The sequence below is a fragment of the Tamandua tetradactyla genome, chromosome 1, assembly GCF_023851605.1.
Source record: "Tamandua tetradactyla isolate mTamTet1 chromosome 1, mTamTet1.pri, whole genome shotgun sequence".
In the NCBI taxonomy this organism is placed as follows: domain Eukaryota; kingdom Metazoa; phylum Chordata; class Mammalia; order Pilosa; family Myrmecophagidae; genus Tamandua; species Tamandua tetradactyla.
This window is the reverse complement of record NC_135327.1, coordinates 143460685-143483287: the sequence shown is the minus strand read 5'-3', so window position 1 is coordinate 143483287 and position 22603 is coordinate 143460685. Positions and strand designations below refer to the sequence as shown.

Sequence of the window (22603 nt, the reverse complement as noted above, 5' to 3'; positions counted from 1 at the left end):
AGAGATACAAAGTAGATTAGTGATACCTTAGGGCTCAAGGAGTTGAGGTGAAATAGGGAGTGGCTGCTAATGGGCTTGGGGTTTCTTTGGAGGGTGGTGAAAATGTACCATAATTAGATTATGGTGGTGGTTGCATATCTGTGAATATATTAAAAATCATTGAATTAAGGGTATGTGAATTATATCTCAAAAATGTTGTTAAGAAAAAAGGTATTATAGAGCTGTGTTTGCTTCTGTGAGCATAAATTATCTCCAAAATGATATACATTGATTGCTTGTGAGAAGCAGAGCTCTATTCCTTTGGGAACAGGGGTGTAGGAAGATTTTTATTGAATACGCTTTTGAATTTTGCACAGTGTGATTACTTTACAAAATAATTTTTTTGTAAATATTTTTAATAATTACAAAATATTTTTGTAATATTTTTACTTTATAAAAATAAAGGTATTGATAGCTTACCTCCTCTCTTGATTTTACTGTGACTAGGTTCTTCAAGGTTTAGATTATCTACACAGTAAATGTAAGATCATTCACACCGACATAAAGCCGGAAAACATCCTGATGTGTGTGGACGATGCGTATGTGAGAAGGATGGCAGCAGAGGCCACTGAGTGGCAGAAAGCAGGTGCTCCTCCTCCATCTGGGTCTGCAGGTGAGGAAGCTGAGCCCGTTTTGTTTAACTCTGCTTTGGGAGCATTGAGAAATTGCAGAGCTGAATGTTGAAAGCAATTGAGTTAAACATGTACGTAGTAGGAACTTTTTAAAGAGCTTAGTTGTTAGAGAGAATTAGAGTTCCCTCTTGAGGAGGAAGATGCTTCAGTTAAATTATAATTTTTAATTCTTTAAAAATTATAGAATGCCACTTAAATCCTTGCTTGACGCTTCCTCTACCTTTGAATATTTTCCTGTTTTGCCTGCTTCTCTGCAAAAGAGAATATAGTAACAGGTTTTATGTAGCAACCTCTGGTCATCAGGATTTATTTCTAATTTCAATTTTGTTTAAATGCTTCCTGTCTCCAGTTAGCATAGTTACATCAATCTGAGTTTACCTGGTGGATTTGGAGTTAGTTATAAAAGACCTGAGGTAGAGAAAGATGACTAACTGACTTGAGTTTTGGTATATACTGAGTTTTATTTTTGGTTTTTACAGAATATAGTGGTGACAGTGAAGAGTCTACTGTTAATTCACCCTCTTTTTACATGTAGTCTGTGCCCTAGTTTGTCAGGACAGCATACAGACTATGTGAGACTCTTGGGAAATATATTATCCACTTATCTCCTTCATTAGCATCAGGTTGCTGTTTAGATCATGGAACCATAGACTATTAAGCTTTTGATACTGGCAGTTTCTGCTCATGAAATTTCTAGAGTATTTGTTGCAGAATTTGATTTACCTTTTGTATAAACCTTCCAAAACATATAAAATTTTGATATACATCTCCTAATGCAAATTGTTTATTTCACTATCTCTAAAACAAGTTTTATTTGATGACATTGTGACACTTGTGAACTATCTCTATTTTCTTAAGTCATCAGTCATGCTTTGTTTTTACATGAATTGGTATTTAATTTTAGACGGGAGATGGCTCAGTATGAGCAGCTTCTGCTATGTAGTTTGAGACAGTCATTTATTTGAGGTGGATACATTTTCTTTAGATTCCTGTGAGGATGAAGCTCTGATACTTAACAGTATTTGAAGTTGGATAGTCATTAAAAGACAGTAGTTAATCTTTTTTCAAATTCAGATTATCTACATAAAGATGCAAATCTGTTTTCCTCTAAGCTTTTGTTTCATTTTGTTTTAGTGAGTACGGCGCCACAGCAGAAACCTGTAAGTACTTACACTTATATTTACCATCATGTCAGGAGAGATTATTCATTATTTAATTTTCAAATTGTAACATTCAATAGTTTTTGTTTCTTTCTGGAACAGGCTTTCATTTAAGGGATAGTTTGGGACAGTTGGTTGTACTTTTTTTTTTTTAACTTTCTCAGTCTCCTACAGATGTTCTAATGTATATAAATTTAAAAGATAGACATTTTTATAAGTGCTGTGTGTCCTTGAATGTATGAGACTTATTTTTTTGTTCAGTCATGTGTTTTCTACAGCATTGGAATAGTTAAAATTTTTCCAAGATAGGTCATTTCCTCAAATACTTTCTGGAGTGCTATTAGCCAAGTCTAATGACATATCAGGTGTTAGAGATAGGTTTGAAGTGTGATTATTCCAAAACCATTTTGCATTATTTCTCATTCGCTTCAAAATGACCTTTTTTTCTGAACCTGTTGTTCTAACTCATTTTTTTCCCCAGCCAGTATTTAAGGACAAAAGAGTATTATCTATTTTAAAGTCCTGTCGAAACACTAAATCCAGTCAGATAAAACAGGCTACTTAGAATTAAATCCTACCCCAACAAAATGAGTCCTGGCTTGGTTCCAATAGAGGACAAAATATATGTATCTTGAGTTGATGGGCTACCTACAAGGTTTGAAAGAAAATATGTAGAAATTTAGAGTATTTCAAACACTCCTTGGTTTGGTTTGGAAGTTCACCTGGTCTGCTGAGAACCCAAGCCATTTCCCCTAGTTCTGCCTTGTCTTGAGCGGCCTGCTTTGGTTACTGATTGTGTGAAAAATAAGAGGCTCTCGTTGCCAGTATATCTCAAGTCAGATGGCCAAGAATGGAGGCAGACTGAAACCATGGCTTTTTTCCCTTTTCCTTCACTTCCTATGCACATTTGTTATAGTTCATGTAGCTTTGGCTATTGGTAGCAGCTTGTAGGACTGAAACACAAAGCAGTGCTGTAGATCAACAATGAAATAAATGTGTTTTGTCAAGCATTTCTTTTTTGGAAGTTTGTTAAGACAATAAGGAGAGAAGTTTCTGTTACTTTGTATACAGGCAGCAGCAAAGAAAACTTGCAAGGGGGTACTTCTTGTTTAAAGCTAAGAGTACTTTAGCATATTTAGTTCTTCTTATAGTTTAAATATAAAAAACATACTGAACTTAAGCTGTATCCCTCTGAGGGCAGGACTTGGTAGTAGACTCAGCTCTTGATATTAGCCCTAAGCCCCTGTTTCCTTTTTCTGGTTTTTCCATTATCCTAACTTCAAGATGGAACTTATGTCTGGGGAGATGATTTTAATTGACTATGACTTTGTTGGTATTTGCAGTGCTACCAGTACTTATACTAATGTATCTGTTTTAAAAAGAAGCAGACTGACCTGTGGTATTTTCTTAACATGTTGTAGATAGGAAAAATATCTAAAAACAAAAAGAAAAAACTGAAAAAGAAACAGAAGAGGCAGGCTGAGTTATTGGAAAAACGCCTACAGGAAATAGAAGAATTGGAGCGAGAAGCTGAGAGGAAAATAATAGAGGAAAACATCACATCATCTCTGCCTTCCAATGAGCAAGATGAGGAATACCAGTCAGAGGTGAAACTAAAAACAGGAGAATTAGAGGAGTCTGCTGAGGGAGAGACTGCGAATGACAACGGTCAGTGAAATTCAGAGATAGGGCTGCATAGGGGACGGAGGAGCTTCATTAATAGGGAACTGCGAAGTCACCAGACAGGTTGTTTGACCTTGTGGTTCTTCCTTAGGTTCGGAAGACGATTCTCTCCATCTCTTTATTGGGGAATGTGGGGAACACCATGGTACTTCATTAGTAACATATATACCAGAGATAATGTAAATATTTCAAAATAGTTTTTTGAGAATGGAAAATGCTTGAGAACCATTGTGTCTTTATCATGCTAATGATTATCCTTTATTTTGTTATTAACCTTTTAACTAATAATAATGTCCTTTTCTGAAGCTCGCATAGGGGAGGGTAGAAGTGGAAGTGCAAATGTATTTGTAAATCATTATTTCCCCCCAGAACTACTTTTAAAAAAAAGAGAACACTTATTAAATGAAAAAATAATAATTTAGAAAACCTGATTTACCCTGAGAGCCAAGAGGTATTTGCTATGTAGCATGTACATTAAGCTTGTTTTAAAAAGCTCCTTGTTGAAGGAGTGAAGTCCTAGTGCCACTAGTGTTGAGGAGAGGAGCAAACAAAAGTTCTGATTTTTAACTCATCAATTTTTTAAAGGTGAAGCTGAGGATCAGGAAGAGAAAGAAGATGCTGAGAAAGAAAACATTGAGAAAGATGAAGATGATGTTGAAGAGGAACTTGCCAACATAGACCCTACATGGATAGAATCACCCAAAACCAATGGCCATATTGAAAATGGCCCATTTTCACTGGAACAGCAGCTAGATGATGAAGATGATGATGAAGAAGATTGCCCAAATCCTGAGGAATATAACCTTGATGAGCCAAATGCAGAGAGTGATTATACATATAGCAGCTCCTATGAACAATTCAACGGTGAATTGCCAAATGGACGACATAAAATTCCAGAGTCACAGTTTCCAGAATTTTCCAGCTCATTGTTCTCTGGGCCCTTAGACCCTGTGGCCTGTGGCTCTGCGCTTTCTGAGGGATCCCCGCTTACTGAGCAAGAGGAAAGCAGTCCATCCCATGACAGAAGCAGAACGGTTTCAGCCTCCAGTACTGGGGATTTGCCAAAAAGTAAGTGTTCTTTCCCATCACTTGTCTGCTTTCCATGGTCCTGAGGTCTTACCCTTAACAAAGGCTGTGAAGGGAATTACTGAAGGTGGTAATGCCATGTATGTGGGTATTTATTGTTCTTGTTTTATTTATTTTGTACTTGTGAGCAAGTAAAGTGATTTAAAATATATTCTCTGCCACTAGGCTTTGTCTTGCTTCTGCATATCAAATCCCATTTCTGGGCTTTTTAAGTCTCTCATTCTTTCTGTAGTTAGTCAGTGGTAAAACCTTCCAGGTTCTACCTTCTAGCTTTCTAGAACCTCTAATCTTCTTCCATCTGATTATGTTATGTTTATTTATTTTTTGTTTTTCTGTTAAAGTAGAAGAAATATGCCCACTCTGGTTGGTGATATGTTTGGAGATGTTGAGGAAGAAGTAGTGTCTTATTTTGTTAGTTCCTGATTATAGGACACTGCTATTGCTAAGTGGTCAGTGACTGTCATTTTAAAAGAAGTGACATGGATTTAAATGTGATAACAGATTTTAGATTGGATCATATGTTCTTGTCTGCCTGGGTCCCTGACTTAGTTCATACCCTTTTGTGAATGAATGCCATGGGACATATTCCTGCCTGTAACATGCAAAGAGACTTCAGTAAGCAAAAACTTTGGACAATACCAGTTGTTTTCCATTCTGGTCCAGAGTGTAAAATCTCAGAAATCACCTCTGCTCCCTCTACTGACAAAAGTGGTTAATGCATGGTGAGTAAATTGATGGCCTAGTCTTGGAAATAGCCCAAGAAATTCTAGATCCCCTTTCATTCAGGCTGGCTGGCCACGAAGTAAGTCACTCACTAGCTATAGCTAATCATCCTAAGAATGTGGTGGTGTTTTTTTTTAACTTGGCTAGACATGTTTAGCTCCCATTTGGTCTTTTAGTACCAAAAAAGTACTTATTTGCCCTGAAGTACCTTTTTATCTATTGGATCTGTTATTTTGCAGCAGCAGTTTGGGCCAGTATATCTGAGATTAAATACCAACTCATAGTTTCCCTAGTTATGGGACTTTGGTTTCTTAACATTCCTAAGCCTCAGTTTTTCAAAGAAAAGGAAGGATTGTTACTAGCATTGAATCATATAATATAGATAAATAAAATGGTTAAGTAAAATATAACATGATATCAGTGACACACGAAGAGAAGTTTGTCAGTGACTGTTTAAGTTGCCTTGGTGATCGTAAACCCTAGTAGGAGGGCATGACTGCTCCTACTTCTGCTGTGTTGTGAAAATTGAGGCCCAGACCAATTGTGAGACTGTCCCGTTCTCACTGGGCTAGTAGCCTGTAGAAATAGATCCTGAATCCAGACCTCCTGGTTCCTAGTCAAGCTCTCTGCATTGTAATATGGGAAGGGAAAGGAGGATAGGTTTAGATCTGGAAAGAAAAAAGTCCCATGTGAGATAGAGGGAAATTTCAAATTGGAATAAATGAATGAATGGGTAATTAAAGAAAAATTTCTAATTTAGGCAAAATGGAAAAATCCCTTTGAAGTCATATTATTAAACTGAGAGCAAATTGCTTAGATTTAAAGAATAATTGGGTATTCGTTCAGAGAGCTGTTCGTATCCCTTTATTAGTGTGAAGCCATTCTGATGTCTCAACCTGTAGTATACCTCACAGGGAAGGAGAGTTTGACTCAGACATGGGCTCAGTCTTCTCTTGCTTCTCTGGCTCGCCTTTGTCCTACTTATCCTTTTAGAAGTTTCTTCTCAGTCTTTTTTCAGCCTTCCTAAATGTAAGTGTAACCCTGCTCTCTTTTTTTTTTTCCTCCACAGTCTTTCCCTAAGAGACCTGAGCTCACCCATATTTTCATCCTGCACTGATGGCCAAATCCATATTCATTCATTCATTCATTCATTTACAACTATTGAGTGCCAGCAGTGCACCCAGACCCTGTTGTCGATACTGGGGATAAAGCAGGAAACGAAGTAGTGTACTTGCCTCTAGAGAACTTACATTCTAGCAGAGGTAGGCAGACAGTGAACAAATAACTAAGATAAATACCGTAAAGTGATAACAGCAATGGAGAAAAACTGTACCTGGAAGGATGGAGTAATAGTAATAGCCAGGGGCTGCTGTAGATCTTATCTGGAGAATGAGTAAGCCTTGCTGACAAGGTCACATTTAATCAGACACCTGAAGGAAGTGAGGAAGCAAGTGAGTTGTGGAAGCCTCCGGGGACAGCTCATTCATGGCAGAACCATCTGTCGCATCAGTGTTCTAAGTCTCTTTATTCCACCGTCTACTGATAGCTCCATCTCTGTGACATAAGGGAACTTCAAACTGAGCATATTCAAACAAGAACACAATCTTCCCTACTAACCTGCTAATAAACATCCTGTATTCCCTAGCCTTATTACCACCCTCCCATTGCTCAAGTGAGAAACTTGACCATCCTTGGTACCTCCCTGTTTTTTCTCCCCACAACCTGTAAATCATCAGGTTATACCAATTGTGCCTCCAAAGTGGGTGTCCTCCTTGGTGTTGCCCCCAACTGGGCACTGTCATCTCTTACCTGAGCTATTCCTGAGGTTCCTTACTAGTTTCTGCTTTTTGTTCTCCGGCTTTCAACCCTACCGCCCTTTCACATTCATCTTTCAAGGTCCTGTGGAATGTTTTTATAATTACCAATGTCATCAGTTCTTTCCTCTGCTCAAAATTTTTCCTGTGCTCCCTGCATTCCCTGCAATTACTAGCATATCTTGTTTTTTTTTCCCCAAAGAATAGTACAATTAACATATATCTCCACATAAATTCAGCAGTTGTTTATATATATAGATATTTATCTTGTACAATATATATATATTTATCTTGTACATGTACTTTTTCCCCTGAATCATTTGAAAAGATGCTGTTGATATAGGATATGTCACTCCTCAATACTTTGGCGTTCATCTCTGAAAAATAAGGACATTCTCCATCATACCTAAGAATGTTAATAATTCTGTAATAGCTAATGTTATAGAATTGTATTCAGATTTCTTTAGTGGCCCTAAAACTTTTTCCTTATTTTCTTCTTATCTGAGAAATGCTAAGATTCATACCTTACATTTGTTTTTTATAATAGTTCATTAGTCTCTTTTAGTCTAAGAGACCTCCCTACCTGTTTTTTGTCCATGGCTTAGACATTTTTGAAAGTCAGGCCAATTGTCTTATAGATCCTCCCACATTTTGGATTTGTTGATTGTTTTCCTTATAGTATAATTTACTCGTCCCTCTGTCCCATATATATCCTATTCACTAGACAGTCTAGAGCCTTGATTAGATTCAAATGGCAATGTAAACTTCATTTTACAAAACATCAGGATACAGATAATGTCAGGATGTCTCACTCTTAGTGATGCTGTTTGATTTTTTGGTTAAGGTAGTATCAGCCACCTCTTTTCCCCTTTGCAATTAGAAAGCTTGGATGTAATTTGACATGATCTTAATACCTATTTCTCACCAACTTTTCGCTCAAGGATTTTAGCATTTGTTTATGATCTTTGCCTGAATCAATATGCTGGGTGTTACAAAATATTGATTTTCTAATTCCTGTCATTTCTTAATGTATTTTCATTCTTTTCTGTTTTCATTCTTAGCTGTTTTTCTCCTTTAAAGGACATCCTTTCATTTCCCGCTTTTCTCATTCTCAGTCTCACATAGTTGATCATGTTACTGACTCATGAGTTTTTTCTTTTGGATTAATACACTGAATTATGTGTTATAATTACTTATACCTCTGTTCTTTTTGATGCCAGAATTGATCCAAATTTGGCCTTTGTGAACCTTTTCCTATTGGGTTGTATATCCTTTTGACACAACCCCACTGGTCTTTGCATGCTTCCTTGCTTTCTAGAACATGTCCCAGGTTTATACTATCCCTGTCCCATGCTGGATCAGCCAAATCTCCAAGTGGGTTTTTTTGTTATTTGTGCTAGTTTTTTTGTTTGTGATTTATAATGTACATAATATGTAGGAACAGTAATAGCAGTTTTTAGTCAAACTAGAAACATCTGTGTATCAGAAGAGTGGTCAAACTGGTTTTTTTTTCCTAATGGTGTATACAGTATAAAAGTGTAGCAACAACAAGAATGTCATTCCCTCCCCAGTTTATGTTCTGCATGTAACAAAGAGGATCTGTCTGAAAACGGCCTGTCTTCTCAAGCTTCTATGCTTTTGCTTTTGCCTTTCCTCCTGCTTGGAATGTTTTCTCCTGTTTATCCATTGTCCATCCTTTTGTCAGCCTTTTATTCTTTAGTCTAGTAGCAGTTCAAAATACCTCTTGGGTGAAGTCCTTCCTGTATTCCCCAGCAGGTCTTAGTTCCCCTTCCCCTCTTCCTGTGCTCATACTTTTTTCCTTCCTTATTGTATAACCATTGCTAGTTTATCTTTTCTTTCGCCTCACTAGGATGTAAATTATTTGACAAAAAGTCCAGTGTTTTTGTCTTTATATCCTAGGCCTCTAAGTCAATGCTATGATAAATATTTCTTGAATAACAAACAAGCGAGAGATTATATTCTGCTCTTCCCTTTCTCCCGTATTCCATTCACAATAACAATCTTATTCTAACACAAATAAACACCTTCCTCCCCACTGCCCTTGTCTTGCATCAGAGGGAAATAGGAGGTCTTTTTTTTTTCATTGATCCCACCCCCTTATCGAGGATACCTTTTCAGTATTGTTAAATTTTAAGGACATACCTAGGACAGAATCTTCTTATCTAGTCATTTGCTGGGAGACACTCACTTTTGGTTTCCAGCTTGGTCATTTGATAACCACAGGAGGTATTTTGTGTCCTGAATCGAAGGAGTGTTGTCTTGTAGTTGTCCAGCTGGTATAGCATGAACAAGGAGGCAAAAGGAGGAGAGTTTATTCAAAAACTTTTTGTGTAAATTCTTGTCATTAGAGCAGAGCATATATGTTAGAGAGTAGTAGAAGAAAAGTCTGGGCCAGATTGAAGGAGAAAAATGCCAGGCTAAAAATGTGGACATTTTCCTAGAGTGATAGCCCCTGAAGGTTTGAGTAGACAGGATTTCTCTTGGATTGTTAGCCGCTCAGGCCACAGCCCATGTCTTGTTTCATTAAATGGGTAGGACAGAGGCCCTGGGGCAGGCAGGTCTTGCTGGCTGTCCCTGCAGGGTATATTTTGAATGCTTTCACTCTCAGACAGTGATAGCCCAAGTCACTTCCAGTCCTCACAGAGGCTACAGTGCTGTTCTCATCTTGTTCCCTCCTCTGTTCTCTAAGTAGTAGTACAGAGATCTTTTTGAAGCACATCCCATTATCTGCCCCTTTGTCTCCCTCTCCTCTCCAGTGATCCTCCATATCTTTGCCACTTAGAGCAACACCCAGAGGCCTCGCTCACTGAAGCTTGCCACCTGTACGTTGTCTGTTCCCTTCAGCATCCCATCCTCCTTCATCCCTTTTCTCAATTTCCCTTGCTATCTGCACCATTTACACTGACTGCTTTCTGTTTTGCAAAATTGTGAGCTAGTTTCTGCTTCAGGGCCTTTACACTTGCTGTTGCCTCCGCCTGGAACTTCACCCTCATTTCTCCCTTATTTAGGCCTCTACCCAGATGTCACCTTCACAGAAAAGACTCCCCTGAACACGTTCCATCATTATCCATCTCCTTTGCTGTGTTTTTCTTCATAGCAAACCTAATGCAGTGTTTGAATCATTCATTTATTTACTTTATTACCCATATTTCCAGCTGGTACATGAGTTTCCTAATTGGGGTGAGGGAGGAGGACCCTTCCATGTCTTGTTTCTGCTGAGTTCTTAGTGCCAAGGCAGTACCTGGCACATAGAAGGGACTTGGTAAATATTTGTTTAATGAATGGGTCAGGCAGAAGTCTCCTTCCTATTTCTGCTACTTCCTTAGGCCTGGTAGAGGATATCCATGCCTTCACTGTAAGGATGCTTTAAGATACAGAGTTAATATATGTCGTTAATGGTTGCCATCTTACCTGTTTCCAGGATAGCTTCAAATGGCATAACTCACCCAGAGACTGGTTTCTCAGAAAATGACTTATGGACCTCAGCCCTTCCTGAAGTGAGGTCTTCCTACTTCTCTTCCCACTCTAATCCCTCCTTGGTGGAAGCAGAGAGAAATTAGAGGCTTCTCATTTTGGAAGGAAGACACCTCTGGTTTTCCCTCTGTTGCCCTCGTTGGTGAGAAGGAAAGCTGTGAGAAGTCATGTTCAGAGTATTGCAGATAGCATAGGGAACCATGACACTGAGAAAAGAAAAGGCACAAACAAGTTCTCTCTTATTTTCTGTTTTGTTCATGTATATATTATAAAATCATTTATTGAGGTAAACTACTTAGAATCATTTGGGATACATGGGAAACTAGGTAACTTTTTGTCTATGAACCTGACTGAACCTGGAGGATAACAACATGTCACCAAAGAGGTTTTGTTTAGTAATCATAAATGAGGAATATGAAATACTGATAAACTGTATTTAAGATGTGTACTGATGTCTTTTTTTTTAAGTGACATCTTTAAAAATGTATTTCCTTTTGTTTTATTATTAATCAACTCCTCTGAATTGTCTTCAAAAACAAACAAGGAGTGGATGACAGATTACTACTACTGATCTGTTCCTTCCTCATGAATGCCCTCAGGTATCCAGCTGACTCACAGCTCTCTGCTCTCATGGAGGAAAATAAATCTTCCTATGGTCTGAGAGGAGGACCACAGTATATCTTAAACGTTTTATTTCCTTAAACCTTTGATTTTGATTGTTTGGAAGGGGTAGGATCCACCAGTTGGCATCTTCCCCTCCTCTTTCTGCTCCTCCCAGATCAGATGATGGAGATTGATTGGTGTCTCACTGACCAGGTAGAAACCTCAGACTCTGCAGAGTGGTTCAGCCGACTGCAGGCAGTGAAGCCCCTTGACTGGCCAGATACCAGGCAGCCAGCCAGCCAAATGCTGTGAAAACTCTCCAGCTTGGGAACTTTTTTTTTGGTTGCCTGGTAAGGCAGGGTGATCCCCTCCTATTTATCCTTTCCTGAGACCTCAGCCTCTAAGAATAGGTGTTGAAATTTTAGAACCCAGGTCTGTAAACCTCAAATTTCATATTCTTTGGTGCTGACTCCTTGGTTAAATATTCAGAGACTTGTCTAGTCATTTCTAGTGCTGCCCATTTATCCATCAGTCAACATTTCTGTTTATCCTGAACTCTGTTCTCAGCCCCATTATCAGTATATACACTTTACCTTCTCTTCGCAGATTGCTGTGCTGCTTTCTTTCTCATCATTTCTGAGTTCCTTTGTTTCTTTTCTTCAGCTCAAACCTGGCCAGTGGTGAGGCCTCACAATAGATCCCTATCCTTGGCATAGAAGTTGGCATAAAGCAGGGAGCAGGGAAGGGATATCTGAGCCTGACTGGCCAGGTTGATCCACAAGCTCAAGAACAGGTCCTGAGAGCCAAGAGATGAGCTGGAAAGTCTCTCCGCATCCTTTGATCCTTTGTGGGGGGCTCTCAATGCTGGGCACCTCGCCTGCGATGCCTTGGCCTTCCTTATGCAGCTGTGCCAGGGGATTGGAGTCCCCTTTGACATGGTGGTTCCACAGCACAAGTATACCCAAAGGGAAGTCAAATTTATTTTAACAGTGCCCAGCTTTGAGTGAACCTAAGGGCTCTCCAAAGTGGGTGCTTAATGTTCCATACTGAGCAGGCTTTTCTGTTCAGTTTGTAAATAGTATTTCAGAATTACCTTATAAAAGCCATGGTTACATTTCATCCTTTCCAGAAATCTGAGCTGGTAGGTCCATTGAGGTTTGATGATGAAGGTGGTGGCTCACTTTGGGATTTTCTCTCTGGGCCTTTACCAAAACATTTGTCTTTGTCACTTTCCACCAATACAGTTGTGGTCTGGACTTGTTAGAGCAGGTCTTCTGGCCCTCTGCTTGCTGTTGGGGCTCTCTAGAAGTTGACCTGGATATTTGACATGGTCATGAGATTGCAGAGATTTGCCCTTAGGACACAGGCATCCCAGCAGACCTCTATTCCAGTTTTGCCTCTTCCAAAGCTAAACCAGAAAAGATTAGTCCCTATCTGTATTTATTAATCCACCACCATTAACCCTTGGGGTTAAATGAAAGGACATGTGTGCTCAGCCCACTTGGGGTACAGCATCACAGTACAAGAGGTGAGATGTGGGTAGCAGGGAGCACAGCAGGGCTGGCTATTTCTAGGGCTGACCTAGAAGGGAGGAAACTAGGGGTGGTAGGGGGAAAAGAGAGAGTAGGGTAGTATCCATGGAGTCCTTTGGGCAGCTGAATTTGCTTTCTTTTGTGGAATGTTTTCCAGGGATGGTGAACAAGAATTTTTAATTGTATTGAGTTAAACTAATAGGATTCCAGGCCTTAATGATCAATCCCATCACTTTTCTAGAAAAGGAGACCCTGTACCTGGCAAACATTGTGTTCACACATGTAGACCACTTATTCAAATCACAAACTCCTGTGTTTCCTCATGCCAGCAAAAACCCGGGCAGCTGACTTATTGGTGAACCCCCTGGATCCACGGAATGCAGATAAAATTAGAGTTAAAATTGCCGACCTGGGAAATGCTTGTTGGGTGGTAAGTAGAGTTTTCTTTCTGAAATGTTTTGGTCCTCATTTTATGCTAGAAGTCTTACTTGTCATGTCTGCATTGCTCTGTGGTAATGCTGTCTGTTCCCTTGCAGCATAAACATTTCACAGAAGACATCCAGACGCGTCAGTATAGATCCATAGAGGTTTTAATAGGAGCAGGTTATAGTACACCTGCTGACATCTGGAGTACGGCATGTATGGTAAGAGCAGCCTCTGCCATTTTCTTTCATTGTGGGTCATTCCTTTAATGCCCATGACGGGGCAGAGTCTCACCTTTGTCTGCCTTTCTGACTGGGGTTTTCCACAGTGGGATGGATGAGGAGAAGGTTGCTACCTTGGGTGTCATGAATTGTGAATTATTCTCAGGCATATCCTGTTTTGTTTTTAGGATTCTTTTGTTTGTTTTGGTTTTTTTTTTGAGGAGGGGTTGGGCTTGGTTTTATGCAAGACGTTGTCTTCTTAAGGCTCTGCACAACCCCCAGTTCTAAGAAATGCACTCATACCCTCAGCTGTGCTGACCAAACGACTTCAGGTGATTTATGTGGGTTCTGAAAAATGGCAGGCTATATGGAGCTTGGCGCCTTACCCTTGACCCAGGCTGTGGAGGTAGATGAGATAGTGGTCCCTCAGTGGAAGATTGTCTGAAGCTACAAGTTTGGACCCATTCCCACCAGCCCCTGACATGTCAGCCAGTGACGTGGTGTTCTTGCTGTACCTTCATTCAACTTTGAAAAAGAGACAATAATTATCTTATCTATTCTGCATCACTTTTTTAGTGAGAAGACAAGTGTCAACCCTTATGTACATGATATTTCATTTAAATATTAGAGGAGAATTTGGGGGAAAAAAGTGAAGTAAGAAAAGCATGAAAAATCTGCCTAAGCAACACACACACACACACACACATACATATACACATATATGAATATATAGAATTTCCTTTATACATACCAGTGTTTAGACAATGCCCTGGTTTATTGTTATGGACTGATAGTCACTTTAGAGACATCAGTAGCTTCATATATATATTCCCTTTGACTGAGTTTGTTCCCATAGAGAAGGTACGTGATGATGTTTCTCTTCAGGTTATCAGGATGACTTTTCTTTTTTTAAAATTTTTTTTATTAAACATAAAAACACAAACATTCTTACCATATGATTATTCCATTCTACATATGTAATCAGTAACTCACAATATCATAACATAGTTATATATTCATCATCATTTCTTAGAACATTTGCATCAATTCAGAAAAAGAAATAAAAAGAAAACAAAAAAAATTCATACATGCCATATCACTTATCCCTCCCTTTCATTGATCACTAGCATTTCAATCTACTAAATTTATTTTAACATTTGTTCCCCCATTGTTTATTTATTTTTAATCCATATGTTTTACTCGTCTGTCAATAAGGTAGATAAAAGGAGCATCAGACACAAGGTTTTCACAACCACACAGTCATATTGCGAAAGCTATATCATTATACAGTGATCTTCAAGAAACATGGCTACTGGAACACAGCTCTACATTTTCAGGCAGTTCCCTCCAGCCTCTCCATTATACCTTAACTAAAAAGGTGTTATCTGTATTATGCATAAGAATAACCTCCAGGATAACCTCTCAACTCTCTTTGGAATCTCTCAGCCATTGACATTTTATTTGGTCTCATTTCACTCTTCCCCCTTTTGTTCAAGAAGGTTTTCTCAATCCCTTGATGCTGAGTCCCAGCTCATTCTAGGATTTCTGTCCCACGTTGCCAGGAATGTCCACACCCCTGGGAATCATGTCCCACATAGAGAGGGGAAGGACAGTGAGTTTGCTTGTCATATTGGCTGAGAGAGAGAGAGGCTACATCTGAGCAACAAAAGAGGTTCTGTGGGGGTGTCTCTTAGGCCTAATTGTAAGTAGGCTTAGTCTATCCTTTGCAGGGATAAGTGTCATATGAACAAACCCCAAGATTGGGGTCTTAACCTATTGCTTTGGTTGTCCCCACTGCTTGTGAGAATATCAAGAATTCTCCACTTGAGGAAGTTAAATTTTCCCCTTCTCACCATTCCCCCAAGGGACTGTGCAAATACTTTTTTATTCACTGTTTAGTCTGGAATTTATCGGGGCAGCATTCTGGACAAACCTGCAAAATCTCATGTCCTACTCAAGTTTCCATGTACTATGGTGTTGAATTAAGCTCTCTACATAAGTTACATTAGGAAATACACTAGTCAAAATATAAATTTTGTATGAAATAAACATTTTTTGCTTTAGTCTCACACATAAGTTAAACTTTTAAAATATTAATTACCATCTATTTTCAACACCCTGTGGTATTGACATTCCTTTGTTCTTCCTCATGCAAAAACATTTTTAAATTTGTACATTTACTCACTATCATTGTACACTCTAGGCATTCCTAGATTATACCATCTCAGTCTTTATTGTCTATCTTTCCTTCAGATTTATTTATGCCCCCAGGCCTCCTCCCTTTATCATTCTCACATTCAGCTTCATTCAGTGTTCTAACATTATTGTGTTATGATTAGGTAGTAGTGTGCTGTCCATTTCTGAATTTTTATAATCAGTCCTGTTGTACAATCTGTATCCCTTCAGTTCCAGTTACCCAATATCTACCCAGTTTCTATCTCCTGATGGTCTCTCTTACCAACTGAAGTTTTCCAAGTTTATTCACTAATGTCAGTTCATATGAGTGAGACCATACAGTATTTGTCCTTTTGTTTCTGGGTAATCTCACTCAGCATAACGTCCTTAAGGTCCATCCATGCTGTTACCTACTTCATAACTTTATTCTAACTTATAGCTGTGTGATATTCCATTGTATGTATATACCACAGCTCATCTGTTGATGGACATTTAGGCTGTTTCCATCTCTTGGCAGTTGTACATAATGCTGCTGTAAACATTGGTGTGCAAATGTCCATTTGTGTCCTTGCCCTCATGTCCTCTGAGTAGATACCTAGTAATGGTATTGCCAGAACATATGGCAGTTCTATACTTAGCTTCCTGAGGAGCCGCTAAACTGCCTTCCTCAGCGGTTATACCATTTTTGACATTGCCACCAACAGTGGATAAATGTGCCTCTTTCTCCATATCCTCTCCAGCACTCGTTGGTTTCTGTTTTATTGATAATGGCCATTCTTCTGGGTTTGAAATGATTTCTCATTGTGGTTTTGATTTGCATTTCCCTAATAGCCAGGGAAGTTGAGCATTTTCATATGCCTTTTTGCCATTTATAGTTCCTCTTCTGAGAAACATGTGTTCATATCTTTTGCCCATTTTGTAATTGGGTTGTTTGTCTTTTTGTTGTTGAGTTGAACAATCTCTTCATATATTCTAGATACTAGACCTTTATCTGAGATGTCGTTTCCAAATATTGTCTCCAATTGTGTAGGCTGTCTTTTTACATTCTTGATGAAGTTCTTTGATGCACAAAGGTGTTTAATTTTGAGGAGTTCCGATTTATTTATTTATTTCTTCAGCACTCGTGCTTTGGGCGTAAGGTCTAGGAAACTGCCTCCTATTATAAGATTTACAAGATATTTCCCTGCATTTTCTTCTAAAAGTTTTATGGTCTTAGATCTAATGTTTAGATCTTTGATCCATGTTCTAGTTTGCGAGCTGCTGGAATGTAACACAACAGAGATGAATTGGCTTTTAATAAATGAGGATTTATTTCATTAGTTCTTCAGAGGAAAGGCAGCTAACTTTCCACTGAGGTTCTTGCTTACATGGGAAGGCACAGGGTGATCTCTGCTGGCCTTCTCTCCAGGCCTCTGGGTTCCAACAACTTTCCCTGGGGTGATTCCTTTCTGCATCTCCAAAGGCATGGTCTGAGCTGTGAGTGCTGAGATGAGGTATGCTGACCTGCTTTGGCTGTGCTACCTTGAGCTCTCTCATTTAAGCACCAGCCTGTTAAATCAACCATCATTCATTGCAGCAGGCATGCCTCCTAGCTGACTGCAGATGTAATGAGCAACAGATGGGGTTCAGGTGCCATGGGCTCATGTCCACAGCAATAAAACTAGACAACTTCACCTAGCCAAATTGACACCTGAATCTAACTACCACATACATTTTGAATTAATTTTTGTATAGGGTGTGAGATATGGATCCTCTTTCGTTCTTTTGCATGTGGATATTCAGTTCTGTAGGCACCATTTATTGAAGAGACTGTTCTGTCCCAGGTGATTTGGCTTGACTGCCTTATCAAATATCAACTGGCCATAGATGAGAGGATCTATATCTGACACTCTATTTGTTTCCATTGGTCAGTGTATCTATCTTTAATGCAGTACCATGCTGTTTTGACCACTGTAGCTTCATAATATGCCTTAAAGTCAGGTAGCATGAGATCTCCGACTTCATTTTTCTTTCTCAGAATACTTTTAGCTATTCGGGGCACCCTGCCCTTCCAGATAAATTTGGTTATTGGTTTTTCTATTTCTGAAAAGTAAGTTTTTGAATTTTAATTGTTATTCCAGTGAATCTGTGAATCAATTTAGGTAGAATTGCCATCTTAACTATATTTAGTCTTCCAATCCATGAGCACGGTGTGCCCTTCCATTTGTTTAGATCTTCTGTGATTTCTTTTAGCAGTTTCTTGTAATTTTCTTTGTATAGGTCTTATGTCTCTTTAGTTAAATTTATTTCTAAATATTTTATTCTTTTGGTTGCAATTGTAACTGGAACTTTTTTCTTGATTTCCCCCTCAGATTGTTCATTACTAGTATATAGAAACACTACAGATTTTTGAGTGTTGACCTTGTAACCTGCCACTTTGCTGTACTCGATTATTAGCTCTAGTAGTTTTGCTGTGGATTTTTCGGGGTTTTGACATACAGTATCATATCATCTGCAGACGTTGAGAGTTTTACTTCTTTCTTTCCAGTTTTGATGCCTTGTATTTCTTTTTCTTGTCTAACTGCTCTGGCTAGAACTTCGAACACAGTGTTGAATAACAATGGTGATAGTGGACATCCTTGTCTTGTTCCTGATCTTAGAGGGAAAGTTTTCAGTTTTTCCCCATTGAGGATGATGCTTGCTGTATTAGTTAGGGTTCTCTAGAGAAACAGAATCAACAGGGAACACTCGCAGATGTAACATTTATGAAAGTGTCTCACATGACCACAGGAACACAGAGTCCAAAATCCACAGGGCAGGCTGTGAAGCCGGTTATTCTGATGGAGGATCTGGACAAACTCCACAGGAGAGGCTCGCCAGCTGACGCAAGAAGAGCCTACCTCTTCTTAATCCTCCTTAAAAGGCTTCCAGTGATCAGATTAAGCATTACTCATTGCAGAAGACACTCCCCTTTGGCTGATGACAAATGTAATCAGCTGTGGATGCAGCTGACATGATCATGATTTAATTCTATGAAATGTCCTCATTGCAACAGACAGGCCAACACTTGCCCAACCAGGCAAACAGGTACCACCACTTGGCCAAGTTGACACGTGAACCTGACCATGACACTAGCTGTGGTTTTTTCATATATTCCCTTTATCATGTTGAGGAAGTTCCCTTCGATTCTTATCCTTTGAAGTGTTTTCAACAGGAAAGGATGTTGAATTTTGTCACATGCCTTTTCTGCATCAACGAGATGATCATGTGGTTTTTCTGTTGAGATTTGTTGATATGGTATATTATATTAATTGATTTTCTAATGTTGAGCCATCTGTGCATACCTGGGATGAATCCGTGCATACCTGCGATGGTGCATAATTCTTTCAATGTGCTACTAGATTCGATTTGCAAGAATTTTGGTGAGGATTTTTGCGTCTGTATTCATTAGAGAGATTGATCTGTAGTTTTCCTGTAATATCTTTGTCTGGCTTTGTCATGAGGGTGATGTTGGCTTCGTAGAATGAGTTAGGAAGGTTTCTCATCTATTCAATTTTTTGAAGAATTTGAGTAGGATTGGAACTGTTTCTTTCTTGAATGTTTGGTAGAATTCACATGTGAAGCCATCTGGTCCTGGACTTTTCTTTTTGGGGAGCTTCTTAATGACTGATTCAGTTTCTTTACTTGTGATTGGTTTGTTGAGGTCATCTATTTCTTCTTGAGTCAATGTTGGTTGTTCATGCCTTTCTAGGAAGTTGTCCATTTCATCTACATTGTCAAGTTTATTAGCATAAAGTTGTTCATAGTATCCTCTCATTACTTCTTTTATTTCTGTGGGGTCAGTGGTTATGTCTCCTTTTCCAGTTCTGATTTTGTTTATTTACATCGTTTCTCTTCTTTTTGTCAACCTTGTTAAGGGTCCATCAATCTTATTGATTTTCTCATAGAACCAACTTCTGGTTTTGTTGATTTTCTCGATTGTTTTCATGTTCTCGATTTCATTTATTTCTGTTCTAATCTTCATTATTTCTTTCCTTTTGCTTGCTTTGGGGTTAGTTTGCTGTTCTTAGTGGGCAGTTAATTCCTCTATTTTTGCTCTTCTCTTTTGAGATAGACATTTAGGGCAATAAATTTCCCTCTTAGCACTGCCTTTGCTGCATCCCATAAGTTTTGATATGTTGTGTTTTCATTTTCCTCGAGATATTTAGTGATTTCTCTTGTAATTTCTTTCTAGACGCACTGGTTGTTTAAGAGCGTGTTGTTAAGCCTCCATATATTTGTGAATTTTCCGGCACTTTGCCCATTATTGATTTCCAACTTCATTCCTTTATGATCTGAGAAAGTGTTTTGTGTGATTTCAATCTTTTTAAATTTATTGACACTGGCTTTGTGACCCAGCATATGGGCTATCCTTGAGAATCATCCATGAGTACTTGAGAAAAAGGTGTATCCTGCTGTTGTGGGGTTTAATTTCTGTTAAGCCTAGCTCATTTATTGTAGTATTCAAATTATCTGTTTCTTTATTGATCTCTGTCTAGATGGTCATCCATTGATGAGAGTGGGGAATTGAAGTCTCCAACTATTATGGTAGATATGCCTATTTCTTTTTTGAGTGTTTGCCTCATATATTTTGGAGCGTCCTGGTTTGATGTATAAATATAATTGTTATGTCTTCTTGTTGAATTGTTCCTTTTATTAATACATAGTGACTTTGTCTCTTTTAACTGTTTTATATTTGAAGTCTAATTTGTTGGCTATTAGTAGCTTTTCTGATTGTTATTTGCATGAAGTATCTTTTCCCAACCTTTCGCTTTCTACTTATGTTTATCCTTGGGTCTGAGATGTGTTTTCTGTAGACAGCATATAGATGGGTCCTGTTTTTAATCCATTTGCCAGTCTGTATCTTTTGATTGGGAAATTAATCCATTAACATTTAGTGTTATTACTATATGGGCAGTAATTCCTTCTACCATCTTGCCTTTTAGATTTTATATGTCATATCTAATTTTTCTTCTTTTTACCTTTACTAATAGTCTTTATTTCTACACTATTCTCCACACCTGTCTCTCCTGTCTTTTCCTATCGGTCTCTGGTGCTCCCTGTAGTATTTCTTGCACATCCGGTCTCTTGGTCACAAATTCTCTCAGTGATTTTTTGTCTGAAAATATTTTAATTTATCCCTCATTTTTGAAGGACAATTTTGCTGGATATAAAATTTGGGGTTGGCAGTTTTTCTCTTTTAGTAGTTTAATTATATCATCTCACTGTCTTCCCGCCTCCATGGTTTTGCTGAGAAATCTACATATAGTCTTATTGGGCTTCCCTTGTATGTGATGGATTGCTTTTCTCTTGCTGCTTTCAGGATCTTCTCTTTCTCTTTGGCATCTTACATTCTGATTAGTAAGTGTCTTGGACTATGTCTATTTGGATCTATTCTGTTTGGGGTACACTGCACTTCTTGGATCTGTAATTTTAAATCTTTCATAAGAGTTGGGAAATTTTCAGTGATAATTTTCTCCATTAATTTTTCTCTTCCTTTTCCCTTCTCTTCTCATTCGGAGACACCCAAAGTACCTATATTCATGAGCTTTATGTTGTCATTCAATTCCCTGAGTCCCTGCTCATGTTTTTCCATATATTTTCTTTTGCTTGTTGGATTTCAGGTGTCCTGTCCTCCAGTTCACTAATCCTGTCTTTTGTCAGATTTTTGAAGTCGGACAATGTAGGTTTCTATTGTTTTTTTCCCCATCTCTTCTACTGTGCCTTTCATTCCCATAAGTTCTGCGATTTTTTTTCAGACTTTCAATTTCTTTTTGTTCATTCCTTGTCTTCTTTTTCCTCCCTCAATTCATTGATTTGATTTCTGATGAGGTTTTCCATGACTGTTCAAACATTCTGTATTAATCGTTTCAGCTCCTGAATCTCATTTGAATTGTTGGTTTTTTCCTTTGACTGGGCCATATCTTCAATTTTCCTAGTATGATTTTGGGTTTTTTGCTGGCGTTTAGGCATAATTACCTTAATTAGTTTATTCTGGAGATTGTTTTCACTTTTTTCAACTAGGATTTTCTTGCTGATGACTTTCTTGTCTTTCTGTTCTTTGACATTCAATTCAGCTTATTCTGAACCTCTAACTTAGGTTTTGTTTAACAGATCACAGTTTTTCACTTCTTGTTTTCTTGTTTCTTGCCCTGCCTATTTGGTTCCTTCCCACCCCACCCCCCCACCCCCGCCTTAGGAGAGTCTACTCAGGTGTTATAGACACCAGCCAGATTTTCCCAGACCAAACTAGTGTCCTCTCAGGAGGAAAGAGTCACCTGCATCAGTTTTCCCTGACGGCCAGACACAACAGATTGAAAGGCTTTCCTATAAATCCTCTGGACTTTGCATTTTTCCTATCCTGCCCAGTATCTGGCGTTTTTCTGCCTGTGGTTCCCATCAGCATAAGGTGATGATGGTACATTTAACTCCAGCAGACTCTCTGAAGTCTGCTGGGGACATGTTTGAGACCGATGAGAGGTTATAGCCTGGTTTTCATTGCTTCACTTCTCCAGACCCTGGGGTCTGAATTCCTTGAGGGAGGGAATCCACCTCACTTTTGCTCCACCCCTCTCCCATGGAAGGCACAGTCTCCAGACGAATACTCAAACAAGCTTAATTCTGCCTATGCCTGGGGCAGTTGGAGCCAGAGAAGCCTTGGAGTTGTATTCAAAGAGTAGTCAAGCCATAGAAACACAGCTACAAAAAAGAGAGAGAAAAATCATTTTCAGAGCAGGACCTCAATTTCTTGGGTTTGCCAATCAAGAGCTTAAGTTGGTATGTTGTTTTGTATACCTTCAGAAACAAAAAACCTCTGTTTCTTTTTTCTTTTTCCATCTGCCCTGTCCCCTTTGCACTGGGGCAGAAGCCAGCAACCTCCGCTTTGACTCGATGTTCAACTGAGGCCTATTTTTATTAGTCAGAATTTGTTAATTAATTCCACAATTGGAGCTTGGTTGTTCTCAGCTCCTGCTGCTGGTAATTTCTCTTTCCTTTCCA

At 38.7% G+C, this 22603-nt stretch overlaps 1 protein-coding gene across 21 annotated transcripts in view; it reads left to right on the top strand.

Annotated features, from left to right (window-relative positions):
- Positions 1-22603, top strand: part of SRPK2 (SRSF protein kinase 2) — a 341198-nt gene that overhangs the window by 288351 nt on the left and 30244 nt on the right. For all 21 annotated transcript variants that reach the window (XR_013175857.1, XM_077159835.1, XM_077160609.1 and 18 more), the window contains 6 exons: positions 487-652; positions 1806-1831; positions 3253-3499; positions 4100-4582; positions 13097-13197; positions 13304-13411. Coding sequence is in view for 20 of the 21 variants with exons in the window: in XM_077159835.1 (XP_077015950.1) it covers positions 487-652; positions 1806-1831; positions 3253-3499; positions 4100-4582; positions 13097-13197; positions 13304-13411 (1131 nt within the window). In the remaining variant the exon portion in view is untranslated. The remainder of the gene's footprint in view (positions 1-486; positions 653-1805; positions 1832-3252; positions 3500-4099; positions 4583-13096; positions 13198-13303; positions 13412-22603) is intronic.